The sequence below is a fragment of the Oncorhynchus mykiss genome, chromosome 4 (assembly GCF_057628025.1).
Source record: "Oncorhynchus mykiss isolate SJ-2025 chromosome 4, ASM5762802v1, whole genome shotgun sequence".
NCBI classification, from domain to species: domain Eukaryota; kingdom Metazoa; phylum Chordata; class Actinopteri; order Salmoniformes; family Salmonidae; genus Oncorhynchus; species Oncorhynchus mykiss.
In genome coordinates, this window is record NC_143025.1 from 80,761,160 (window position 1) to 80,788,584 (window position 27,425).

Below are 27,425 nucleotides of genomic sequence, written 5' to 3' on the forward strand. Positions count from 1 at the left end.
TTCCTGACTGGTAACTAAAGAAAAAAGCTAGCCATGTAAACTACTTTGTGATCTATCCCAAAATTATTTAGTGTTTGTTGCTTGCTAATTAATGCTGTGTTCACAACATCTTGTAATTTCATTTAAAAAAAAGTGAAAGCAGCTCTGGATATACATTTTAATGACCTCCATGTTGGATTGTATTGTCCAGTTCAAAACGTGATGCACCCAACTCGTATTTACTATTTCACAAATGTTAATTACTACCTTCCCACTTGGTTATGAATGCAGCATTACTCAATGCAATGTGCAGATACAAAAATAAATTGTGTTAAGCAATTAAAGGGCCTGTTCTCATTCTTAAATGTGTCATTCCATTCTATACCAATCAAATGAAATGCTGAATACACGCTGAATACAACAGGTACACGCTGAATACAACAGGTAGACCTTACCGTGAAATGCTTATTTATGAGCCCTTAAATAAACTAAGTAAAAAAATCTATAAAAACTACACACAATAAAATTACATGTCGGGGATGGCAGTGGGGGGAATGGCAGTGGGGCAGCGAAGCAAAACCATCATGTATTTTGTGATAAAAGCACCACATTTGGCACAGAGGTAGATTCATGGGTCCCGGCTAGAAGGGATCCAGCTTTTGTCAGATTTTACTTTTCGTAGCAGGTTAAGAGAATTAACTTAGTAGGTTAGGATAATTAGGTTAAGGTTAGGAAAAGGGTTAGGGTTAGCTAAAATGCAAAAAAACCCACCCCAAAATCTTTTTATGTAAATTTGACAAAAGCTGGATCCCTTCTAGCCATGTACCCTTAAAATATTTAGATATGGAGCCACCCCAGATTTGGTCCCTGGGGGCACGGCAGCCATTTTTCTAAATGGCTACCTAATGGTGTCACTATTTTGAAATTCAGAAGGATTGTTTTAAGATGAAGGCTACAAATTGGCTAACAGTTAGATTTATGGACCCTGAAAACATTTAGATTATGGAGCCAACACAGATTTGGCCCCTGGGGGGTGTGGCAGCAATTTCTTTAAATAGCCACATAGGGTAACACTATTTTACAATTTAAAAGGACTATTTTGAGGTAAACACACCATATTTGGTACAGCAGTAGATTTATGTAGCCTGAAAAGATTAAGATATGGAGCCACCACAGGTTTGGCCCTTGGGGGCCGTGGCCGCCATCTTCCAAAATGGCCACTGTCGGTTATACAATGTTACAATTCTAAAGGCCTTTCGTACTCCTTGTAATATACTGTGTGTTACTGTTAAACCTTTTGGTTTTCAGGAGATCCAGGCCAAAATATGTGATTTAAAAAAATCAAAGAAGTATAGGAGGTTACTTTCTATAGATTTAAGGGTTGTAAAATAGTTGTACAGTCTGCAGCCTTTTAGTAAAATGGCTGCCATGGCCCCCAGGGCCATATCTGTGGTGGCTCCATATTTGAATCTTTTCAGGGTACCTCAGTCTACATCTGAGCCAAATTTAATCTGCAAATCTCCAAATAAAATCTCTGTCCATTTCATAAATTGACTGTCATGGCCCCCAGGGGCAAACTCTGCGGTGGCTTCATATCTAAATATTTTGAGGCAACATGAATCTACCTCTGTGACAAATTTTGTGTGTTTATCTCTAAATAGTCTTTCTGAATTGCACAATAGTGTTATCCTATGCAGCCATTTTGGGGTGGCTCCATATCTAAATATTTTTAGGGTCGATAAATCTAAATCTGGAGCCTTTATCTTAAAGCTGCAATATGTAATACCTTTTTTGGGTGACTGACCAAATTCACATAGAAATGTGAGTTATAGATCTGTCATTTCACAGGGGGTTGGTGGAACATTAATTAGGGAGGATGGAGTGGAACAGGAGGAACGGTATCAAATACAGCAAACACATGGTTTTGATGTGTTTGATGCCATTCCATTTTCTTCACTTAGGCCTGTTCAGCTGGTGTTTCTGTGGTAGCAGGGCAGGGGGACAGGATCCAGAGCGCTTCCAGTAGGATGCATGTGTCTGTTATGCAGGGTTGGGGATCAATTCCATTTGCTGTCATTCTTATTGAAAGCAAGTCTAAGAAGCGTTAGATCAGTTCTATGTGTGCTACTTCTATGCTTCTCTTTCTTACGTTGTGTTTTTGTGTCTTTTACTTTTGGTTTTGTACACCAGCTTCAAACAGCCGAAAATGCAATATTTTTCATGATGGAAAATATATTTCACAGTGGTTTAGATGCAACAATGATTATGTACACTATACTTGCTTGTTTAGTCACATAGACTGAAATTAGGCTAACTATTCAAATTTTAGTAACCAGGAAATGGCAGAGCGATTTCTACATAATGCATCTTTAAAACAGTCCTTCTGAAGGGTGGGTATGATTTGTGGAACGCTCCAACAGGAATATGTTCCAAAAACGTTGTAAATAACAAGGTTGTCAACAAACAACGCGTACAAAGTCGTATAGCGGCAGAATAAGATACTGGGTAGGGAGTTGGCTATTTAATAACTTTTTTCAATCACCAATGTCTGTCCTCACTCTGGTAGCCTATGGACAAACATTAAGAATAAGCTTTGTGTTTGGAAGCTAGTTAGCTAGGTGAATTAATCATGCTACTTTGTATGCGTTGTTTGTTGGCAACCTTGTACTTTACAAAGTTTTTGGAACAGATTACTGTTGGAACGTTCCGCAAATACCCACCCCTTCGGAATTCCATAATAATGTTACCATCAGTGGCCATTTTGAAAAATGTTTGCCACGCCCCCTTAGGGGCGGCTCCATATCTAAATATTTTCAGGGTACATCAATCTACCTCTGTGCCAGATTTTGTGCTTTTATCACAATATGCACGATAGTGCCTATTTCTTTCAGTTTCGCCACCTAGCTACAACGACCGCAGTTTCCATTCACAATATTGTCCGCTATCCTTCCAATATACTCTCGCGTCCCACAGGACAGCAGATGCTGTGACCGCAGTGTGTGACGGTCGCCATGATGAGCTGGGGTTTTGCCTGCAGCAAGCTGTAGTTCGAGAACGGCAAGCGACCGACGTGGGAAGCAAGGGGGAAGGCAGTGTACTGGATTGGTATGAGCAAGAATGCAGCTTTTTTCTTGACGGGAAAAAGCTCAACCCCTCAGAGAAACCGCATTTTCGACGGATACAGCAATGGACATATATTCGAACCATAGTTTTAAACTGTGAAGAGGGCCAGGCAGTTGATTTTTTAAAAATTGAATTTAAACGAAAAAACGAGCTAGTTAAGCCTTGCGCCCTTCCATTCTCAGACTCAACAGAGGAGGGGCATTGCATTGAGGCTTTGTAGCATTGCAGATCTAGTGTTGATGCATTTTTTTCCGCTGCAGTTTGGATAACCACATATCAACATCTCAGGGGATTGTTATAACTGCATTCTCACGGGTAATATTTTCACTGGGGGTATTTTTGACAGGAGAAGACTGGAAAAAATACGTAAGGAAATACTACAAGCGGCTTTCATTAGCCTACGTCAAAATCTGCTGGCCAGGGCAGGGTCTGCAATTGTGAGTTCTCCTTTGTGTTTTGGGGGAATAGGATAAATAAAATGAGGAAATATTACATGGCTCACTCACCTCCGAGATACTCTATATATACCTTTGTGAGAGGTGGATCATGATAGTTCTATTTTAGCTCGCTATTAGCTTGCTTGCCTCAAAGTTTTTATTCATTTTGCTACAAGGTGAGACCGAGACAAGCTAAGCGAACTTCTTCTGTTCGTCCCTGGTCAGCCGGAATATAAGGTTTAGCTAACTATTTGAGTTAATATAATTTCCTCTACCAGCATCACCTGACTACAGTTTGAATCATGTCGGGAGAGGTCCGTTTGAAGAAACTGGAAAAGCTGATCCTGGACGGCCCAGCTCAGTCAAATGGCCAATGCCTTAGCGTGGAAACGCTATTGGATATCCTTATCTGCCTTTATGATGAGTGCAACAACTCACCCCTCAGAAGGGAGAAAAACATCTTGGAGTTTCTGGATTGGGGTAAGTTCCCCCCCTTTCTTTTGATGTAATGGTGGTGCAATATGCCCCCCTTTAAACCACATACCTTTTAATAGTAGTAGAGACCTCAGCACAAGGCCTGGTCATGAAGGAGCTGCTATCCTCTTAGCCTAGGCCACCTCCACACCCCCGTTTTTAACTTCAAGGCAATTGTGCTTTTCTAGTCTATGACTGTTTTGGGGTACTTTATATCCGACTTGAGTCGTGTCCCATAACAAATTGACTTTACACACCAACAGCAAATGTTACCATTGTTGTAGTGGCAGTAGCCAGGCAGTGGCCTAGCACGAGCCCCAAATGTCATGGAACGTTTGCAATAGTGTAACCTCTCCCCCACTCACGGTCATTGAAAAGGAAAGCACACAGGACCACACACAACTTAATCATTTGTTGAAAAAGCGAACTGTGTGTGTAACGACATTGGTGGTTTGGTTCGAGCACTAATGGAATGCGAACGAGCTTTTATCTGACAGGTCCAGTGGTAACTCTGTATGGGTATGCCTTACCGAGATGCCCAAGTGCCAAGTGGGATTTAATTTGGACATTTACCCCGTGTTAACACACGGAGCCAGCCAGAGGCTAGGGGAAACACTGCAATATGTCCTGCAATTAGGAGCTTTTATTCAGGACTCAGCCATTTCTCTGACAGTAGCTGCAAACAATGGAAATCATTTCACCTTTACAAACACCATAGAAACACTATCAAAATAAGTGTATGCTTCATTTAGGCTAAGGGGTTGTAATGTATTGCGAGTACATGTAGCCTACTAAAATTAAGCATATTTCAACACCTTTGGTGGTGTCCTCCTTTTGACCTCTGAGCTTACCACAAGGTTTGATGACATGATTTGACAAATTCTCCATAACGTAATGAATAGTGCTTATACCCAGGCCTGTCACATGAAACACCATTCCCCAAAGATGGATGAGACACTTAAATTCAAAATACACCTTTAACTTTAATGTTCACAAAACATAATTCTCAAAACATTGCCATTATAAAACACCATGTTATAAAGTATAAGACTAGCTATGACTTATGTCATCCCTGATATCCCCTTCATTCTCAGCCCACAACAGTAGACAAACATTACTATAAGGTTTGCTTTTCATCACTTAGCTTGGTGACCTCATTTTGGTTGATATGGCAACAGACCCCTGTATAACCTGCAGCCATCAATGAATGGACCAGGCCTAGTTCACCATATCCTTCAGTTATGACCTTATAACACTGACTACCTAGTAGTAAGCAGAAGATTGGAAGAGGCGTTGACCTGAATTACACTATTTTTAAGGCTCAATTATGAAATATGTAACAATTGTTTTATCTGCATTGTTTATTTGCTATTAATGGAACTATGTTCATTCTCAATACTGTCCAGCACAATGCTACAGCACTAGCCTATATTATATACTAATAACAATGTTATAGGCCTAAAACACTATACTATACTTTATGATACTATACTATAGGCCTACTATCTATGTAGCTTGAGAAGTTGAAGTCTAGATATGAGGAGGATCAGAATAAACAACAATCTGTTTGAGAATGAACTGTTGTTGTGGTTCTGGTTTGGTGTGGTGATTGTGTGGTTCTAGTATGGTGTGATGATGATGTGGTTCTGGTATGATGTGATATGATATGGTTCTGGTGTGGTGTGGGTATGATGTGGTGTGATTAGGGGTCGACCGATTATGATTTTTCAACGGTGATACTGATTATTGGAGGACCAAAGAAAGCCGATACCGATTAATCGGCTAATTTTGAATTTAAAATGTATAAATATAGATACACTTCTCAAAAAAAAAACACTAAAATAACACATCCTAGATCTGAATGAATGAAATATTCTTATTAAATACGTTTTTCTTTACATAGTTGAATGTGCTGACAACAAAATCACACACAAATGATCAATGGAAATCAAATTGATCAAGGGGTCTGGATTTGGAGTCACACTCAAAATTAAAGTGGAAAACCACACTACAGGCTGATCCAACTTTGATCTAATGTCCTTAAAACAAGTCAAAATGAGGCTCAGTAGTGTGTGTGGCCTCCACGTGCCTGTATGACCTCCCTACAATGCCTGGGCATGCTCCTGATGAGGTGGCGGATGGTCTCCTGAGGGATCTCCTCCCAGACCTCCCAAACGGGCGGGCCAGTCCATAGCGTCAATGCCTTCCTCTTGCAGGAACTGCTGACACACTCCAGCCACATGAGGTCTAGCATTGTCTTGCATTAGGAGGAACCCAGGGCCAACCGCACCAGCATATGGTCTCACAAGGGGTCTGAGGATCTCATCTCGGTACCTAATGGCAGTCAGGCTACCTCTGGCGAGCACATGGAGGGCTGTGCGGCCCCCCAAAGAAATGCCACCCCACACCATGACTGACCCATCGCCAAACCGGTCATGCTGGAGGATGTTGCAGGCAGCAGAACGTTCTCCACGGCGTCTCCAGACTCTGTCACGTGCTCAGTGTGAACCTGCTTTCATCTGTGAAGGGCACAGGGCGCCAGTGGCGAATTTGCCAATCTTGATGTTCTCTGGCAAATGCCAAACATCCTGCACGGTGTTGGGCTGTAAGCACAACCCTCTCCTGTGTACGTCGGGCCCTAATACCACCCTCATGGAGTCTGTTTCTGACCGTTTGAGCAGACACATGCACATTTGTGGCCTGCTGGAGGTCATTTTGCAGGGCTCTGGCAGTGCTCCTCCTGCTCCTCCTTGCACAAAGGCGGAGGTAGCGGTCCTGCTGCTGGGTTGTTGCCCTCCTACGGCCTCCTCCACGTCTCCTGATGTACTGGCCTGTCTCCTGGTAGCGCCTCCATGCTCTGGACACTACGCTGACAGACACAGCAAACCTTCTTGCCACAGCTCGCATTGATGTGCCATCCTGGATGAGCTGCACTACTTGAGCCACTTGCGTGGGTTGTAGACTCCGTTTCATGCTACCACTAGAGTGAAATCACCGCCAGCATTCAAAAGTGACCAAAACATTAGCCAGGAAGCATAGGAACTGAGAAGTGGTCTGTGGTCCCCACCTGCAGAACCACTCCTTTATTGGGGGTGTTTTGCTAATTGCCTAATTTCCACCTGTTGTCTATTCCATTTGCACAACAGCATGTGAAATGTATTGTCAATCAGTGTTGCTTCCTAAGTGGACAGTTTGATTTCACAGAAGTGTGATTGACTTGGAGTTACATTGTGTTGTTTAAGTGTTCCCTTTATTTTTTTGAGCAGTGTATATTTGTAATAATGACAATTACAACAACACTGAATGAACACTTATATTTTAACTTAATACATCAATAAAATCAATTTAGTCTCAAATAAATCATGAAACATGTTCAATTTGGTTTAAATAATGCAAAACAAAGTGTTGGAGAAGAAAGTAAATGTGCAGTATGTGCCATGTAAAAAAGCTAACATTTAAGTTCCTTGCTCAGAACATGAGAACATATGAAAGCTGGTGGTTCCTTTTAACATGAGTCTTCAATATTCCCAGGTAAGAAGATTTAGGTTGTCGTTATTATAGGAATTATAGGACTATTTCTCTCTATACCATTTGTATTTCATATACCTTTGACTATTGGATGTTCTTATAGGCACTATCTTATTGCCAGCCTGATCTCGGGAGTTGATAGGCTTGAAGTCATATAGTGCAATGCTTGAAGCACAGCAAAGATGCAGGAAAGTGCTGTTTGAATGAACGCTTACGAGCCTGCTGCTGCCTACCACCGCTCAGTCAGACTGCTCTATCAAATATCAAATCATAGACTTAATTATAATATAATAACACAGAGAAATACGAGCCGTAGGTCATTAATATGGTCAAATCCGGAAACTATCATTTCGAAAACAAGACGTTTATTCTTTCAGTGAAATACGGAACCGTTCCGTATTTTATCTAATGGGTGGCATCCCCAAGTCTAAATATTGCGGTTACATTGCACAACCTTCAATGTTATGTCATAATTATTTACAATTCTGGCAAATTAATTACGGTCTTTGTTAGGAAGAAATGGTCTTCACACCGTTCACAACGAGCCAGGCGGCCCAAACTGCTGCATATTTCCTGACTCCGCTTGCACAGAACGCAAGAGAAGTGACACAAATTTTTTCCTGCGAATGCACTTGTTAAATCATCACCAGTTTGGTGTGGTTCTGGTATTGTGTGGGTGTGGTGAGGTTCTGCTGTGGTGTGATGTGTTTCTGGTATGGTGTGATGATGATGATGTGGTGTGGTTCTGGTATGATGTGGTGTGGTTCTGGTATGATGTGGTTCTGGTGTGGTGTGGTTCTGGTGTGGCTAACTGTTGAACTCCAGTAGAAGACATCCACCCCACTGGGCCTCTGGTTGGTTATATCGGCAGCCTGTCCTCTCATACCCCTGCTTCTTTTCATACATTGATTGTGGTGGTGAGGATATTTTAAACACACCATACACCTCGCTTAGTTACTCACAGTCCTACCCAGGCCAGGTGTTGATGGGCATGGTAGAAGTTAGGAGGGTCTGTGGGTGCTGATGATGGGGTTGATTGTGATGTGAAGGGCCAGGACATCCTTATCACGATGCTGGATGTTCTACTTTTCCCTGTGATGATTCCACAGGGGCAGCTAACAGGAAACACAGGGACTGGATGCTGGGCTCTTTGGGCACATGATGTCATACCAGGAAGTGGCTCTGCTGTGTATTGTGTTGGTCACTGCTGTCCTGCAGCCTGTGACTATAAAGACAGTTGGCAGTGGTCAGGTCACTCACTCACACTCTTCATTTATTAATTAATACACGTGTACACACACACATTTAGTTGGTGAAGGTTCCTTTTCCATTCTCCTGAGAGGGATCACCATCATGGAGGGGTACTATTGAGTCAGAGGGCGGCAAATGTCTGTCATCTGCCGCTGAGATGACGCCTGTCTCCTGGCTGTGGATCCAGCAGGCCAGGCAGTATTTACAGAACATTTTGGTGTGAATATGAACACACACACACACACACACACATGCAGGACACACACGCACACAGGCTGAATAAGGACCATTACTCTACCCATTACCCCCCCATCCAAGTCTAGACCAATGACACAGAGTGACATTGTTTTCTGAAATTATTTTTAAATTTATGCAAGGCTTGCTAGTTGAGCTGTTATGGCTGAAATGGATGCTGAGCCAACTGGCAAAGACATCCTACTGTCTTTCCCTTCACTTAGGCCTGTTCAGCTGGGGGTTCTGTGGTAGCAGGGCAGGGGGACAGTATCCAGAGCGCTTCCAGTAGGATGCATGTGTCTGTTAAGCAGGGTTGGGGATCAATTCTATTTCAATTCAGTGTTTTTGAAAAGTCAAATGAAATCCCAAGTGGTAGTCTGTGGGTCGTCTACTCAATGTGTCTGAAAAACACACCGTAAACAAAATATTTGTGTTATTATTTCAGTCTGGTATCATATTGGATCAGTGCCCAGATTTCTGTCTTCAACCGGGAAAACTATTAAAAGCTCAGAACAGGCCCGTCAGAACAGGCCCAGCAGAACAGGTCAGACCAGGTCCAGCATCTTAGTGGTGCTGACCTAGTATCAGTATAGCCTTTTAGATCATAATGAATATAATTCAAATCAAATTTGATTTGTCACATGCACCGAATACAACAGGTGTAGTAGACCTTACACTGAAATGCTTACTTACAAGACCTTAACATACAATGCAGATTTGAAATATGAACTAAATAAACTAAAGTAACATTTAAAAAAACTAAAGTAACATTAAAAAAAGTAACTCAATAAAATAACAATAACAAGGCTATATACAGGGGATACCGGTACCGAGTCAATGTGCAGGGGTACAGGTTAGTCAGGCTATATACAGGGGATACCGGTACCGAGTCAGTGTGCAGGGGTACAGGTTAGTCAGTGTTACGGTGCGTGAATGAGGACCCAAAAGCGAATTAACTTAAACAGAGCTTCTTTAATTACCAAACATAGGTAGGCTCAGACGGACCGGCAGATTCCGACAGGACAAGACAAGGTTACAGCAAACATGACGACAGACTGGTTCAGGCATGAAACACAACAAACAAGAATCCGACAAGGACAGGAACAAAAACAGAGAGAGATATAGGGGACTAATCAGAGGGAAAAAGGGAACAGGTGGGAAAAGGGGTGACGAGGTGGTTAGGAGGAGACAAGGCACAGCTGGGGGAAAGAGGGGGAGAAAAGGTAACCTAACAACGACCAGCAGAGGGAGACAGGGTGAAGGGAAAGGACAGAGACAAGACACAACATGACAGTACATGACAGTCAGGCTATATACAGGGGATACCGGTACCCAGTCAGTGTGCAGGGGTACAGGTTAGTCAGGCTATATACAGGGGATACCGGTACCGAGTCAATGTGCAGGGGTACAGGTTAGTCAGGCTATATACAGGGGATACCGGTACCGAGTCAGTGTGCAGGGGTACAGGTTAGTCAGGCTATATACAGGGGATACCGGTACCCAGTCAGTGTGCAGGGGTACAGGTTAGTCAGGCAATATACAGGGGATACCGGTACCGAGTCAATGTGCAGGGGTACAGGTTAGTCAGGCTATATACAGGGGATACCGGTACCGAGTCAGTGTGCAGGGGTACAGGTTAGTCAGGCTATATACAGGGGGTACCGGTACCCAGTCAGTGTGCAGGGGTACAGGTTAGTCAGGCTATATACAGGGGGTACCAGTACCCAGTCAGTGTGCAGGGGTACAGGTTAGTCAGGCTATATACAGGGGATACCGGTACCCAGTCAATGTGTGGGGGTACAGGTTAGTCAGGCTATATACAGGGGGTACCAGTACCCAGTCAGTGTGCAGGGGTACCGGTTAGTCAGGCTATATACAGGGGGTACCAGTACCCAGTCAGTGTGCAGGGGTACAGGTTAGTCAGGCTATATACAGGGGGTACCAGTACCCAGTCAATGTGTGGGGGTACAGGTTAGTCAGGCTATATACAGGGGGTACCAGTACCCAGTCAATGTGTGGGGGTACAGGTTAGTCAGGCTATATACAGGGGGTACCAGTACCCAGTCAATGTGTGGGGGTACAGGTTAGTCAGGCTATATACAGGGGGTACCAGTACCCAGTCAGTGTGTGGGGGTACAGGTTAGTCAGGCTATATACAGGGGGTACCAGTACCCAGTCAATGTGTGGGGGTACAGGTTAGTCAGGCTATATACAGGGGGTACCAGTACCCAGTCAATGTGTGGGGGTACAGGTTAGTCAAGGTAATTTGTAGGTAGGGGTAAAGTGACTGTGCATAGATAATTAACAGCGAGTAGCAGCAGTGTAAAAACAATGTCAGGAGGGGGGCAATGTAAATAGTCCGGGTGGCCATTTGATTAATTGTTCAGGAGTCTTATGGCTTGGGGGTAGAAGCTGTTAAGGAGCCTTTTGGACCTAGACTTAGCACTCCGGTACTGCTTGCTGTGCGGTAGCAGAGAGAAGTCTATGACTTGGGTGACAGGAGTCTTTGACAATTTTCTGGTCCTTCGCTGACCAGTAGGGAACCTGATCCCAGATCAGTACTCCTTCATGGCTGAGAAGGTGGGTCCAAGTTAATAAATAACATGCAGAAAAAACAGGATATCTCTGCCTTTAGTTTGTTCCCCCTCTCTACCACAGGATGTTGACCCACACAGAGGGCTTGGCATGGGGCAGCTGTAATAGTAGAGTTATATGCCAAATCATTTACCTCTGCTTGCTCCCAGGCCAGGTTTTCTCTCTCTCCTTCTCCCTCACTCCCAGGCCAGGTTTTCTCTCTCTCCTTCTCCCTCACTCCTTGTGCCCTCTGTATGCATGTATGCCTTACTGGGTGTGGCTGGGAAATAGGCCTACAGACAGACATATACACACACAAATATAGGAAGCATACAGACGGTGCATTGCAGTCATTCTTTCAACACAACAGGACCAAGAAAAGAAACATTGCCACATACTAAGTCCCCCAAATTATGCTATTAGATAGCAATAAACAATGTATTTTGTGGTGATGTTGAGCGTCAAATGTCTTGTGATGATGGGTTAATTAGGAGGCCGGGCGCAGGCAGGCCAGTGAAAGCCTGTGGTAGCTAGACAGTGAAGGAAAAGGGAGTGAGTGCTTTGTGACCCTGTGTGTGTTCCGTAGCCAGAGCATCCCTGTATTTTGTGGAGGCTCAGCTCTGTGTAAAAACGCTGACTAAGCCAGGCCCCAGCCCTTCACAGCTCAGCTGTGTGTAAAAACGCTGACTAAGCCAGGCCCCAGCCCTTCACAGCTCAGCTGTGTGTAAAAACGCTGACTAAGCCAGGCCCCAGCCCTTCACAGCTCAGCTCTGTGTAAAAACGCTGACTAAGCCAGGCCCCAGCCCTTCACAGCTCAGCTGTGTGTAAAAACGCTGACTAAGCCAGGCCCCAGCCCTTCACAGCTCAGCTCTGTGTAAAAACGCTGACTAAGCCAGGCCCCAGCCCTTCACAGCTCAGCTCTGTGTAAAAACGCTGACTAAGCCAGGCCCCAGCCCTTCACAGCTCAGCTGTGTGTAAAAACGCTGACTAAGCCAGGCCCCAGCCCTTCACAGCTCAGCTGTGTGTAAAAACGCTGACTAAGCCAGGCCCCAGCCCTTCACAGCTCAGCTGTGGAGTCGCACATTTAGGAATACAAAAGCTGTTTAGGGGAGAGCTTTTTGTCCACTTAAATGTTTTTGTAAATTAGCAGACGCTCTTATCAGAGTGCATTCATCTTAAGATGGCTAGGTGAGACAACCATTTCAGTCTTTTTGTTGTTGATGGGGGTTAATAGCCTACTCTTTGAAGAGGTAGTGTTTTAGACCCTCTCTCTCTCATCTCTCTCTCTCTTCGCCATGCTTTCTGTCATTCTCTTTCTCTCCATTGCAACCTCTTTCCATCTCTCCTCCATCCATCCCCCCTTTTCCTCCTCTCTACTCCTCCATCCATCCCCCCTTTTCCTCCTCTCTACTCCTCCATCCATCCCCCCTTTTCCTCCTCTCTACTCCTCCATCCATCCCCCCTTTTCCTCCTCTCTACTCCTCCATCCATCCCCCCTTTTCCTCCTCTCTACTCCTCCATCCCCCCTTTTCCTCCTCTCTACTCCTCCATCCCCCACACCCTTTTCCTCCTCTCTACTCCTCCATCCCCCACACCCCTTTCCTCCTCTCTACTCCTCCATCCCCCACACCCCTTTCCTCCTCTCTACTCCTCCATCCATCCCCCACACCCTTTTCCTCCTCTCTACTCCTCCATCCCCCACACCCCTTTCCTCCTCTCTACTCCTCCATCCCCCACACCCCTTTCCTCCTCTCTACTCCTCCATCCATCCCCCACACCCTTTTCCTCCTCTCTACTCCTCCATCCATCCCCCACACCCTTTTCCTCCTCTCTACTCCTCCATCCATCCCCCACACCCTTTTCCTCCTCTCTACTCCTCCACCCCCCACACCCCTTTCCTCCTCTCTACTCCTCCATCCCCCACACCCTTTTCCTCCTCTCTACTCCTCCATCCCCCACACCCCTTTCCTCCTCTCTACTCCTCCATCCATCCCCCTTTTCCTCCTCTCTACTCCTCCATCCCCCACACCCTTTTCCTCCTCTCTACTCCTCCATCCCCCACACCCCTTTCCTCCTCTCTACTCCTCCATCCCCCCTTTTCCTCCTCTCTACTCCTCCATCCCCCCTTTTCCTCCTCTCTACTCCTTCATCCCCCACACCCTTTTCCTCCTCTCTACTCCTCCATCCCCCACACCCTTTTCCTCCTCTCTACTCCTCCATCCCCCACACCCCTTTCCTCCTCTCTACTCCTCCATCCCCCACACCCCTTTCCTCCTCTCTACTCCTCCATCCCCCACACCCCTTTCCTCCTCTCTACTCCTCCATCCCCCACACCCCTTTCCTCCTCTCTACTCCTCCATCCCCCACACCCCTTTCCTCCTCTCTACTCCTCCATCCCCCACACCCCTTTCCTCCTCTCTCAGGCCCTGTGTTCCGGTATGGTCACCAGTCAGTGACAGTGTGTGTTCTGGTATGGTGACCAGTCAGTGTGTTTGGTATATTGCTTTGAGTTAGGAATGTCTGTGGTTCTTCTCCTGATTCTATATTACCACCTAGCGTTTCTCTGGTAGAGGGTAGAGTGGCCTTGGCTTTTGGTGTGTTATGATTTTGAGGATGACCTTCTCTATTTTCAGGTCTACACTGGGCTGTGTACAGCAGTGGATGTTAAGGCCTTTTTACTGGTACTTTAGAATGACTAATAATAAACAGGCCGGACTACCTCTATCTGTAAAACAGTAAATGCCTGTCATTCACAATATGTATCGGAGGCCTCATATGATGAAATGGATCTGGTGGTGACTAACCTCCCTCAATGTTGTCAACTAGATTTCACTCATAAAATGAGGCTTCTCTCCTTAGCATACTAATCAGATCTCTTTGTCTGTGCCTTCCTTTCTACACAGTCAGTGTGTGAGTTAATGTGGTGTATTGAAGGTTTTTGGGGGTTCCTCTCTTTCTCGGGGTGTGTGTGTGCATTCTGATCCTGATGTTATGGTGGTGTTCTCTGACCTCATCCTCATTGCGTAGTCACAGGAAGCTGTAGCTAGATGAGCAGTCCAGTGACGCTGCCTTCCCTTGCATGCCATCATATCATCGGGAAATCCTGTGGTCGCTCTGATTGTCATCTCAATTGTCTCTGGGAAGGGATGTCTCTGCTGCTGCCCCTATATATAGACCAATACCTCTAGTATACCCCCTAGTGGAAGAGCTGAGAGTGCTGTAGGGACAAAGGCCATGCCTCTTAGGCTGTCTGTGGATCCGTCAGGTTCTGTCTGTGGATCCGTCAGCTTCTGTCTGTGGATCGGTCAGGTTTTGTCTGTGGATCGGTCAGGTCCTGTGTCAGGGTGGGAGATTTATTTGACATGAACGTGCCTCTTAGGGCTGTCTGTGGATCCGTCAGGTTCTGTCTCTGGTTCTCTGTGGATCTGTCAGGGTGAGTGGAAGGGCCTCAGGACTGTATGCCCGACAGCTCTGCTACTTTGTTGTGTGTTTTCCTCTTTATCCCCAGAAGGCTTGCTGGATGACATGATTTAAAGAGACACTGCACTTCCTGATTTGGCCTCGTTTTTCATCAGCGTTCATTTAGACATGCTAGCGGCCATGACTGAAGGCAAACAAATGTTTCCACTGCTCCGCTGTCCTACAACACAATATTCTATAACTGGATAGTTTCGTCTCGTCTTTCTTGGAGACCAATCCCAGAAGTAATATCCATACAGGTGTAGGTTACATGTGGGCATATCACAAACATCTCCCAGCTTGACAAATCAGAAAAAAGACCCAAAAAATTATGGTGTAAATATCATAATGATGTTCTTCTAAAGACCGTGTGCCTACACTTTAACTAACACATCTCAATCAGTTGTGTGTAGAGAACAACTTCAGCTGTCTAACCAGAACTAGAATGACATTCTATTTGTCTATTTGCCCAAATCTAAGGATTTGACTGTTTAATACACTGACATGCACAGCTCTCTCTCTCTGAAGTTCTGTCTTCAAAATGTAATTGTCATTTACATGCCTTGTAAACAGATGTAGACGTACTCACAGGCCCTTCCCTACAATGCAGAATACAGTCAAATTATAATAATACAAAAATATATATACACACACAAATACAATAAATATACAATGAGCAATGATAGCTTGGCTATATTTTATTTAACCTTTTATTTAACCAGGTTAAAGTTAAATATATATAAATTAGTTTACCGAGTCGATGTGCAGGGGTACTAAGAAATTGAGGTAGATATGTACTAGAGGTCGACCGATTATGATTTTTCAACGCCGATGCCGATTATTGGAGGACCCAAAAAAGCTGATACCGATTATTTGGCCGATTTAAAAAAAAAATAAAAAAATAAAACAAATAATAAAAAATAAAATAAAAATCATAATAATAATTATAAAAATAATAATAAAATAAAAAAAACAATAACTAACACAAAAATATATATATTTTTTACATTTATTTATTTACTTGTAATAATGACAATTACAACAATACTGAATGAACACTTTTATTTTAAGTTAATATAATACATCAATAAAATCAATTTAGCCTCAAAAAACATGAAACGTTAAATCTGGTTTAAATAATGCAAAAACAAAGTGTTGGAGAAGAAAGTAAAAGTGCAATATGTGCCATGTAAAAAAAATCTAACGTTTAAGTTCCTTGCTCAGAACATGAGAACATATGAAAGCTGGTGGTTCCTTTTAACAGGAGTCTTCAATATTCCCAGGTAAGAGGTTTTAGGTTGTAGTTATTATAGGGATTATAGGACTATTTCTCTCTATACGATTTGTATTTCATTAACCTTTGACTATTGGATGTTCTTATAGGCACTTTAGTATTGCCAGTGTAACAGTATAGCTTCCGTCCCTCTCCTCGCCTCGAACCAGGAACACATCGAAAACAGCCACCGTCGAAGCATCGTTTCCATTGCTCCACAAATGCCTCGGCCCTTGCAGAGCAAGGGCAACAACTACTTCAAGGTCTCGGAGCGAGTGCCGTCACCGATTGAAACGCTATTAGCGCACACCCCACTAACTAGCTAGCCATTTCACATCGGTAACACCAGCCTAATCTCGGGAGTTGATAGACTTGAAGTCATAAACAGCTCAATGCTTGAAACACAGCGAAGAGCTGCTGGCAAATGCAGGAAAGTGCCGTTTGAATGAATGCTAACGAGCCTGCTGCTGCCTACCACCGCTCAGTCAGTCACTGCTCTATCAAATCATAGACTTAATTATAGCATAATAACACACAGAAATATTAGCCTTAGGTCATTAATATGGTCAAATCCGGAAACTATCATCTCGAAAACAAGACGTTTATTCTTTCAGTGAAATACGGAACCGTTCCGTATTTTATCTAACGGGTGGCATCCCCAAGTCTAAATATTGCGCTTACATTGTACAACCTTCAATGTTATGTCATAATTATCTACAATTCTGGCAAATTAATTACGATCTTTGTTAGGAATAAATGGTCTTCACACCGTTCACAACGAGCCAGGCAGCCCAAACTGCTGCATATATTTCCTGACTGCTTGCACAGAACGCAAGAGAAGTGACACAATTTCCCTAGTTAAAAGAAAGTCAAGTTATCAGGCAATATTGACTAAATATGCAGGTTTAAAATTATATACTTGTGTATTGATTTAAGAAAGGCATTGATGTTTATGGTTAGGTACATTGGTGCAACGACAGTGCTTTTTTTTTCGCGAATGCGGTTGTTAAATCATCACCCGTTTGGAGAAGTAGGCTGTGATTCGATGAGAAATTAACAGGCACTGCATCGATTATGTGCAACGCAGAACACGCTAGATAAACTAGTAATATCATCAACCATGTGTAGTTAACTAGTGATTATGTTAAGATTGATTTGTTTTTTATAAGATAAGTTTAATGCTAGCTAGCAACTTACCTTGCTGCATTCGTGTAGCAGGTAGTCAGCCTGCCATGCAGGCGCCTCGTGGAGTACAATGTAAGGCTGGTGGTTAGAGCGTTGGACTAGTAACCAGAAGGTTGCAAGATCGAATCCCCAAGCTGACAAGGTAAAAATCTGTCGTTCTGCCTCTGAACAAGGCAGTTAACCCACTGTTCCTAGGCCATCATTGAAAATAAGAATGTTTTCTTAACTGACTTGCCTAGTAAAATAAAGGTTAAAAAAACCCCGCTACAATCGGTGTCCAAAAATGACGATTACCAATTGTTATGAAAAGTTGAAATCGGCCCTAATTAATCAGCCATTCCGATTAATCGGTCGACCTCTAGTATGTACATATAGTAAAGTGACTAGACAACAGGATATATAATAGACAGTAACAGCAGTATACTGTAGGTAGGGGTAAAGTGACTAGACAACAGGATAGATAATAGACGGTAGCAGCAGTGTACTGTAGGTAGGGGTAAAGTGACTAGGCAACAGGATAGATAATAGACAGTAACAGCAGTATGCTGTAGGTAGGGGTAAAGTGACTAGACAACAGGATAGATAATAGACAGTAGCAGCAGTGTACTGTAGATAGGGGTAAAGTGACTAGGCAACAGGATAGATAATAGACAGTAACAGCAGTATACTGTAGGTAGGGGTAAAGTGACTAGACAACAGGATAGATAATAGACAGTAACAGCAGTATACTGTAGGTAGGGGTAAAGTGACTAGACAACAGGATAGATAATAGACAGTAGCAGCAGTGTACTGTAGATAGGGGTAAAGTGACTAGGCAACAGGATAGATAATAGACAGTAACAGCAGTATACTGTAGGTAGGGGTAAAGTGACTAGACAACAGGATAGATAATAGACAGTAACAGCAGTATACTGTAGGTAGGGGTAAAGTGACTAGGTAACAGGATAGATAATAGACAGTAACAGCAGTATACTGTAGGTAGGGGTAAAGTGACTAGACAACAGGATATATAATAGACAGTAACAGCAGTATACTGTAGGTAGGGGTAAAGTGACTAGGTAACAGGATAGATAATAGACAGTAACAGCAGTATACTGTAGGTAGGGGTAAAGTGACTAGACAACAGGATATATAATAGACAGTAACAGCAGTATACTGTAGGTAGGGGTAAAGTGACTAGACAACAGGATAGATAATAGACAGTAACAGCAGTATACTGTAGGTAGGGGTAAAGTGACTAGACAACAGGATAGATAATAGACGGTAGCAGCAGTATACTGTAGGTAGGGGTAAAGCGACTAGACAACAGGATAGATAGACAGTAACAACAGTATACTGTAGGTAGGGGTAAAGTGACTAGGTAACAGGATAGATAGACAGTAACAGCAGTATACTGTAGGTAGGGGTAAAGTGACTAGGTAACAGGATATATAATAGACAGTAACAGCAGTATACTGTAGGTAGGGGTAAAGCGACTAGACAACAGGATAGATAATAGACAGTAACAGCAGTATACTGTAGGTAGGGGTAAAGTGACTAGACAACAGGATAGATAGACAGTAACAGCAGTATACTGTAGGTAGGGGTAAAGTGACTAGACAACAGGATAGATAATAGACAGTAACAGCAGTATACTGTAGGTAGGGGTAAAGCGACTAGACAACAGGATAGATAATAGACAGTAACAACAGTATACTGTAGGTAGGGGTAAAGTGACTAGGTAACAGGATAGATAATAGACAGTAGCAGCAGTATACTGTAGGTAGGGGTAAAGCGACTAGACAACAGGATAGATAATAGACAGTAACAACAGTATACTGTAGGTAGGGGTAAAGTGACTAGGTAACAGGATAGATAATAGACAGTAGCAGCAGTATACTGTAGGTAGGGGTAAAGTGACTAGACAACAGGATAGATAATAGACGGTAGCAGCAGTGTATGTGATGTGTGTGGTGATGGTGTACCTGTGTGTGTGTGTTGGAGTGTCAGTGTAAGTGTGTAAGTGTGTGTGTGAGTATGTGGGTAGGGTCCAGTGTGTTGGATTGTGTGTGTCAGTATGTGTGAGTACCGTCTGGTATAGAGGTCCTGGGTGGCAGGGAGTTCAGCCCCAGTACTGTACTGGGCCTTAACATGTGGACATTGAGGAACTTGAAGCTCTCGATCTGCTCCACTACAGCCCTGTTGTTGTGAATGGAGGAGTGTTCTGCCCTCATTTTCCTGTAGTCCATGATCTGAAGTCGATGAACAGCATTCTCATGTAGGTGTTCCTTTTGTCAAGGTGGGAAAGGGCAGTGTGGTGTGCAATAGAGATTGTGTCATCTGTGGATCTGTTTGGGCGGAATGCGAATTGAAGTGGGTCCAAGGTTTCTGGGATAATGGTGTTGATGTGAGCCATGACCAGCATTTCATAGCTACAGACGTGAGGGCACAGGGACTATGGTGGTCTGCTTGTAGGTACTACAGACTGGGTTAGGGAGAGGTAGAAAATGTCATTGAAGACACTCAGCGCATGCTCTGAGTACACGTCCTGGTAATCCTTGTGAATGTTAACCTGTTTACAGGTCTTACATCGGCTTTGGAGAGCGCGATCACAGTCATTTGGAATATCAGGTGCGCTCACGCACGGTTCAGTGTTTCTTACCTTGAAGCAAGCATAGAAGGCATTTAGCTGGTTTGGTAGGCTTGTGTCACTGGGGCACCTCTCGGCTGGGTTTCCCTTTGTAATCTGTGATAGTTTGTAAACCCTGCCACATCCGACGAGCGTCCGAGCCGGTTTAGTAGGATTCAACCTCAGTACTGTATTGCCGCTTTGCGGGATTTCTTCCGGATTAGTGTACTGCTCCTAGCCGTTAGCTCAGTACGGATGTTGCCGTACTCTCACTGTGGGTATTACATTGACAATGCACTTATTAATGAAGCTGGTGGCTGATGTGGTAAACTCCTCAATGCCATCGGATGAATCCAGGAACACATTCCAGTATGTAGCGAAACAGTCCTGTAGCTTAGCATCCGGTGGGTCAAGTCTACAGTGGGTGATGAAGTCCCTTCCATGTATGTAATATATTACAGGTTATAGACATGTGCAGTCAGGTGGCAGGAGCGGTGGAGTACATGACACTCCATCCTGGATATGACTGAGTTTTACTCAACCCACGGGTCCAGCAGGCGGAGTTCAATATCTACAGGCAGATGTGAGATGCAGGAGGATTGCACTCTTCTCATACTAAGTAGCCTACAGAATAATATGAGAAGAATGCAATATGTAAACTTATATAGATATTCTAAAAAAAGTGTTTACATTATCTATACTGAACAAAAATATGAATGCAACAATTTCAAAGATTCAACCATTTCAAGGAGTTACAGTTCATATAAGTAAATCAGTCCAATTGAAATAAATTCATTAGGTCCTAATCTATGTATTTCACATGACTGGGAATACAGATATGCATATGTTGGTCACAGATACCTTAAAAAAATAGTATGGGCGTGGTTCAGATATTCAGTCAGTATCTGGTGTGTGACCACCATTTGCCTTATGCAGGGCGACACATCTCCTTTACATAGTTGATCAAGCTGTGGATTGTGGCCTGTGGAATATTGTCCCACTCCTCTTCAATGACAGTGCAAAGTATTGGAGGGAGCCGTAACACGCTGTCGTACACGTTGATCCAGAGCATCCCAAACATGCTCAGTGGGTGACATGTCTGGTGAGTGTACAGGCCATAGAAGAATTGGGACATTTTCAGCTTCCAGAAATTGTGTACAGATCCTTGCAACATGGGGCTGTGCTTTATCATGCTGAAACATGAGGTGATAGGAGAGGATGAATGGCATGACAATGGGCCACAGGATCTCATCACAGTAGATCTGTGCATTCAAGTTTCCATCGTTAAAATGCAATTGTGTTTGTTGTCCATAGCTTATGCCTAGCCATACCATAACCCCACTGCCACCATGGGGAACTCTGTTCACAACATTTACATCAGCAAACCGCTCGCCCACACAATGCCATACACATGGTCTGCGGTTGTGAGGCCGGGTGGACGTACTGCCAAATTCTCTAAAATGAACATTAAATTCTCTGGCAACGGCACTAGTGGACATTCCTGCAGTCAGCATGACAATTACACGCTCCCTCAACTTGAGACATCTGTAGTATTGTGTTATGTGACACAACTGCACATTTTAGAGTGGCCTTTATTGTCCCCAGCACAAGCTGCACCTGTGTAATTATCATGCTGTTTTTATCAGCTTCGTGATATGCCACACCTGTCAGGTGCATAGATTATTTTGCCAAAGGAGAAATGCTGACTACCAGGGATGTCAAAAAATGTGCCCAACATTTTAGAGAAATAAACTTTTTGTGGAACATTTCTGACATCTTTTGTCAGCTCATGAAACATGGGACCAACACTTTACATGTTGCATTGATGTTTTTGTTCAGTGTACATATATTTACTTTCAAGTGTAACAGTTGAAGCCCTCTACTCACCCTGGCCCAGGAGTAGTCCATTGCGACACCATGGATGAGGGGCACCTCCTTACTACATACAAGACACAAACACACACAGAAACTCACGGGCCTCCCAAGTTGCACAGCTGTCTAAGGCACAGAGTTCGTACGGGAGTTGCAGCGATGAGACAAGACTGTAACTACCAATTGGATACCACGAAATTGGGGGAGAAAAGGGGTTAAAAAAATAAATAAAAGTTTTTGATTATGCATTAGCTAGCAGGGATCAAACCTGTCTTCAGGTGCAACGTTAGCTATGTCTTCCTCTCACATTACTTGTTAGGGAGGGGCTATGTATTTAGCTACTTACATCACAGTATCATAGTATCAGCTCTCGGACCAACCCAACCGGCTACGAGACAGCTTCTATGCTGCCCCCTCTCCCAAAAAAGTGAATCTTTTCAAAATTCTTCAAGGTCTGTCAAATTGGTTGTTGATCATTGCTAGGTCTTGCCATAGATTTGTTTGCCATAACATTGCCATAACAAAGGAGTTGAATACTTATTGACCCAAGACATTTCAGCTTTTCATTTTTTATTAATTTGTAAACATTCTACAACAGAATTTCTCTTTGACATTAAAGGGTATTGTGTGTAGGCCATTTACAAAAAAAATCTTTATTTAATCCATTTTAAATTCCGGCTGTATCACAACAAAATGTGGAAAATGCCAAGAGGTATGAATACTTTCTGAAGGTACTGTACACATGCGCACGCATGCCGAGACGACGCACACACACACACACACACACACACTTTCACACTCATCATATGCTGCTGCTCTGTTCTTTATTATTACTGTTATTCTTGTCTATCCTGATGCTTAGTCACTTTACCTTTATGTACAAATCTACCTCAAATACTCTTTGGGGAAGCTGTTCCAGTGGGCGAGTTCATTTTGTGCAACCCGGTGCCCTGGGTGGGAGGGGTTTACTCATTTTTGACCATTCCATTGGTCCATTCCATCCTCCTAAGGAGAGGTCTCTGCCCGCCCGGGGCAGCAGCCACGCAAAGCGAAAGTATTCAGACCACTCAACTTTTTCAAACATTTGTTAGATTGGAGCCTTATTCTAAAATGTATTAAATCAATGTTTTTACTCATCAATCTACACACAACACCCCATAATAAAAAAGGTTTTTAGACATTTTTGCAAATGTATTAAAAATAAAAAACACAATTTATTTAAGTATTCAGACCCTTTGCTATCAGACTTAAAATTGAGCTCCGGTGCATCCTGTTTCCATTGATCATCCTTGATGTTTCTACGACTTGATTGGAGTCCACCTGTGGTAAATTCAATTGATTGGACATGATTTGGAAATTCACACTCCTGTCTATGTAAGGCCCCACAGTTGGCAGTGCATGTCAGAGCAAAAACCAAGCCATGAGGTCGAAGGAATTGTCCGTAGAGCGTTAAGACAGCAGTGTGTCGAGGCACAGATCTGGGATAGGGTACCAAAAAATGTCTGCAGCATTGAAGGTCCCCAAGAACATAGTGGCCTCCATTGGAACCACGAAGACTCTTCCTAGAGCTGGCCGCCCGGCCAAATTGAGCAATTGGGGTAGAAGGTCCTTGGTCAGGGAGGTGACCAAGAACCCGATGGTCACTCTGACAGAGCTCCTGAGGCCTTCTGTGGAGATTAGAGAACCTTTCAGAAGGACAATCATCTGCAGCCCTCCACCAATCAGGCCTTTATGGTAGAGTCACTCCTCAGTAAAAGGCACATGACAGCCCGTTTGGAGTTTGCCAAAAGGTACCTAAAGAACTCTCAGACCTTGAGAAACAAGATTCTCTGGTCTGATGAAACCAAGATTGATCTCTTTGGCCTGAATGCCAAACTTCATGTCTGTAGGAAACCTGGCACCATCCCTTAGGGGAAGTATGGTGGTGGCAGCATCATGCTGTAGGGATGTTTTTCAGCGGCAGGGACTGGGAGACTACATTGAGAACCATGAACGGAGCAAAGTACAGAGATCCTTGATGAAAACCTGCTCCACAGAGCTCGCTCGGGACCTCAGACTGGAGCGAAGGTTTACCTTCCAACAGGACGACCCTAAGCACACAGCCTTGACAATGCAGGAGTGGCTTTGGGACAAGTCTCAATGTCTGAGAGTGGCCCAGCCAGAGTCCGTTCTTGAATCCGATCAAACAACTCTGGAGAGACCTGAAAATAGCTTTGCAGCAACACTCCCCATCCAACCTGACAGAGTTTGAGAATCTGCAGAGAAGAATGGCAGAAACTCCCCAAATACAGGTGTGCCAAGCTTGTAGCTTCATACCCAAGAAGACTTAAGGCTGTAATCACTGCCAAAGGTGCTTCAACAAAGTAAAGGGTCTGAATAATTGTGTAAATGTGATATTTCTATTTATTTCTATTTAATACATTTGCAAAAACTTCTAAACCTGTTTTGTGTGTAGATTGATGAGGAGAAAAATTAAATCAATTTTAGAATAAGGCTGTAATGTAACAAAATGTGGAAAAAGGCAAGGGGTCTGAATACTTTCTGAATGCACTGTAAATGAATAAAAAATGCTAACTTTGCAACTTGGAAATGAGGTACAGTAATGGTAGTACAGGTGCAATGCTTGACCATCTGAAAGGGACGCGCCATGAGACCAACATCATTGCTGGCAGCAGTGCAGCTGCATTGTGGATTCGTATTGAAATATCGTTTTAGCGGAAATACGAGAAAAAAAACTGCAGTGTAAACATTACGTTTTTTCCCCTCCATTTCACATCCCTAGTTTTAGGGGAAGTTGCTCTTTAATACTCCCATAACATGCGCATACACACACCCCATTTATAGTCTCACACATTTTAAGTCTCTCTCTATGTTGTGTGTGCGTCTCTCTATATTTTTGTTTTTCATCCTAGACCCGTCCCTGCAAGGGGCCTTTTGGTAGGCCGTCATTTGTAATAAGAATTTGTTCTCAACTGACTTGCTTAGTTAAATAAAAATAGTCCCGTGTTCCTTCTGGCTACAGATTAGAAAATCACTTCACACTTAAAAAATGGTATTGTTGAATTCCTGTTAAATGCTTAGGTATCTTAATGATAATTACCGTCCGTATGCCTGTTTTTAATTTAGACCCTCCAGCTAGATTGGTGAATAATATCCTTATGTATAAAATAAATACGTGGTCCAGGTGTGTGTAAATGTGTGCCTCCTAGGTGGTCCTCGATAAGCCTGTCTGATATAGTGAGCCAGGTATGGGGCCTGTAATGCTATTCAAAAAGCGCTACAATTTAGCCGGGCAATAAATTTACTAAAAGTACAGAGAACTGTTGGTAGCATTTTGCCATTAAAGCACAGACTAAAGTGGCAACAATAACACCTCCAATATCCTGGTTATAGTATGGTAATAAGTTATAACCTGGTTATAGTATGGTAATAAGTTATAACCTGGTTATAGTATGGTAATAGGTTATAACCTGGTTATAGTATGGTAATAGGTTATAACCTGGTTATAGTATGGTAATAGGTTATAACCTGGTTATAGTATGGTAATAGGTTATAACCTGGTTATAGTATGGTAATAGGTTATAACCTGGTTATAGTATGGTAATAGGTTATAACCTGGTTATAGTATGGTAATAGGTTATATCCTGGCTATAGTATGGTAATAGGTTATATCCTGGCTATAGTATGGTAATAGGTTATAACCTGGCTATAGTATGGTAATAAGTTATAACCTGGCTATAGTATGGTAATAAGTTATAACCTGGCTATAGTATGGTAATAGGTTATAACCTGGCTATAGTATGGTAATAAGTTATATCCTGGCTATAGTATGGTAATAAGTTATAGTATGGTAATAGGTTATAGTATGGTAATAGGTTATAACCTGGCTATAGTATGGTAATAGGTTATATCCTGGCTATAGTATGGTAATAGGTTATAACCTGGCTATAGTATGGTAATAGGTTATAACCTGGCTATAGTATGGTAATAAGTTATAACCTGGCTATAGTATGGTAATAGGTTATATCCTGGCTATAGTATGGTAATAAGATATAGTATGGTAATAAGTTATAGTATGGTAATAAGTTATAACCTGGTTATAGTATGGTAATAAGTTATAACCTGGTTATAGTATGGTAATAAGTTATATCCTGGTTATAGTATGGTAATAAGTTATAACCTGGTTATAGTATGGTAATAGGTTATATCCTGGTTATAGTTTGGTAATAAGTTATAGTATGGTAAGTTATACCCTGACAAACCACTTCCTTTGTGATGTCAGTCACTGTGCTGTGAAAAAAGATTTGCCTATTTATGACAATCTGATTTTGTCCTCCTGTTAGGACCACAACTACATAAACATGTCTGTCCTGTCCTCAGGAGAATAGGAGGAATGGGCAGGGTGTTGTTGTGGATGGCTCACATACTGTTGGCGTACATCACAGATTGGCTTGTTACTCAGTCATTTGATTATGTTATTATGTCAGAAACAAGAACCGAACAACCCCTGACCTTCAAACCAACCTGGTTACAACCACTGACTGCAGTCAAAAGACTTCTTTACCTCGGGCACTCATCTAATACAAGCAATTTTGAAATATCTTCTCTTTGAAATATAATTAATTTATGAGTAGTTACATTTGTCTTTTGTCTTCCTTCTGAGCGAGGTGCACGTTGAGACCCGTACGAGCTGTAGCCAGATGCATATTTTCGGGGATGCTTGCTGCTTATGGTTACAAGTTTCATAATTGACACCGTAGTTCCCTCAGAGAGATATAATTAGTAGTGTTCTCTGCCATAGGGATTGGTTGTGGCCTAGAAAGTGTCTGCTATGCTGTGAACCGAAGGACTGCAGAGGAGTGTATATATAGGTTTTTGTCCCCCTCGTTTATTCTTGTGGGCAGAACGTGGTAATGTTGTAGGATTCTTCAGAGTTTCAACTACACGGCACCTCTTGGACACATTGTATTCTTGTTCGGAACCTAAGGCACCTGCAATGGATAACTGAAAATGCACACTTGGCCCAAGAGAAAGGCCTAGCCTACATCTGTCATGTCACTGTCCTTAAACACTGTCTGGTCTAAAACCCTTTCTTCCTATCAGTAACAGAAGACAGCTTGCAGGTCAGTACTATGTAATACTTCCTTCCAATACTCCCTGGGTTAGGTCATGATTGTGGAACCAGCACATCCTGTTATTAGCCTGTAGTGTAGTGCTTGGTGTTCTGATGTGAGGATGTAGTCAGTATAGAGGTTAGCTCAGTGTTGAGGCACTTGCACATCGCATTTCACACGGTTCTACATGTAAAATCGGTGCGCACTAGTTTCACAAGTTACATTCAGAGGTGCTAAGTACTCTCGGCTGCGTTTCTTAATGACCGGAAAAGGCCAAAGTAAGAAGTTCAGCAGACCCCATTTAAGCCGAGGTG

At 43.1% G+C, this 27,425-nt stretch overlaps 1 protein-coding gene across 29 annotated transcripts in view; it reads left to right on the forward strand.

Annotated features, from left to right (window-relative positions):
* Positions 1-2,756: 2,756 nt before the first annotated feature.
* Positions 2,757-27,425, forward strand: part of LOC110521078 (serine/threonine-protein kinase MRCK alpha) — a 122,836-nt gene continuing 98,167 nt past the window's right edge. For 14 of the 29 annotated variants that reach the window (XM_036976106.2, XM_036976101.2, XM_090233488.1 and 11 more), the window contains exon 1: positions 2,768-4,019. In XM_036976106.2, coding sequence (XP_036832001.2) covers positions 3,842-4,019 — 178 coding nt within the window. In that variant the 5' untranslated portion in view covers positions 2,768-3,841. Of the gene's footprint in view, positions 4,020-27,425 lie in introns of all 29 variants that reach the window. The other 15 variants (XM_036976102.2, XM_090233482.1, XM_090233494.1 and 12 more) reach the window with 4 other exon arrangements.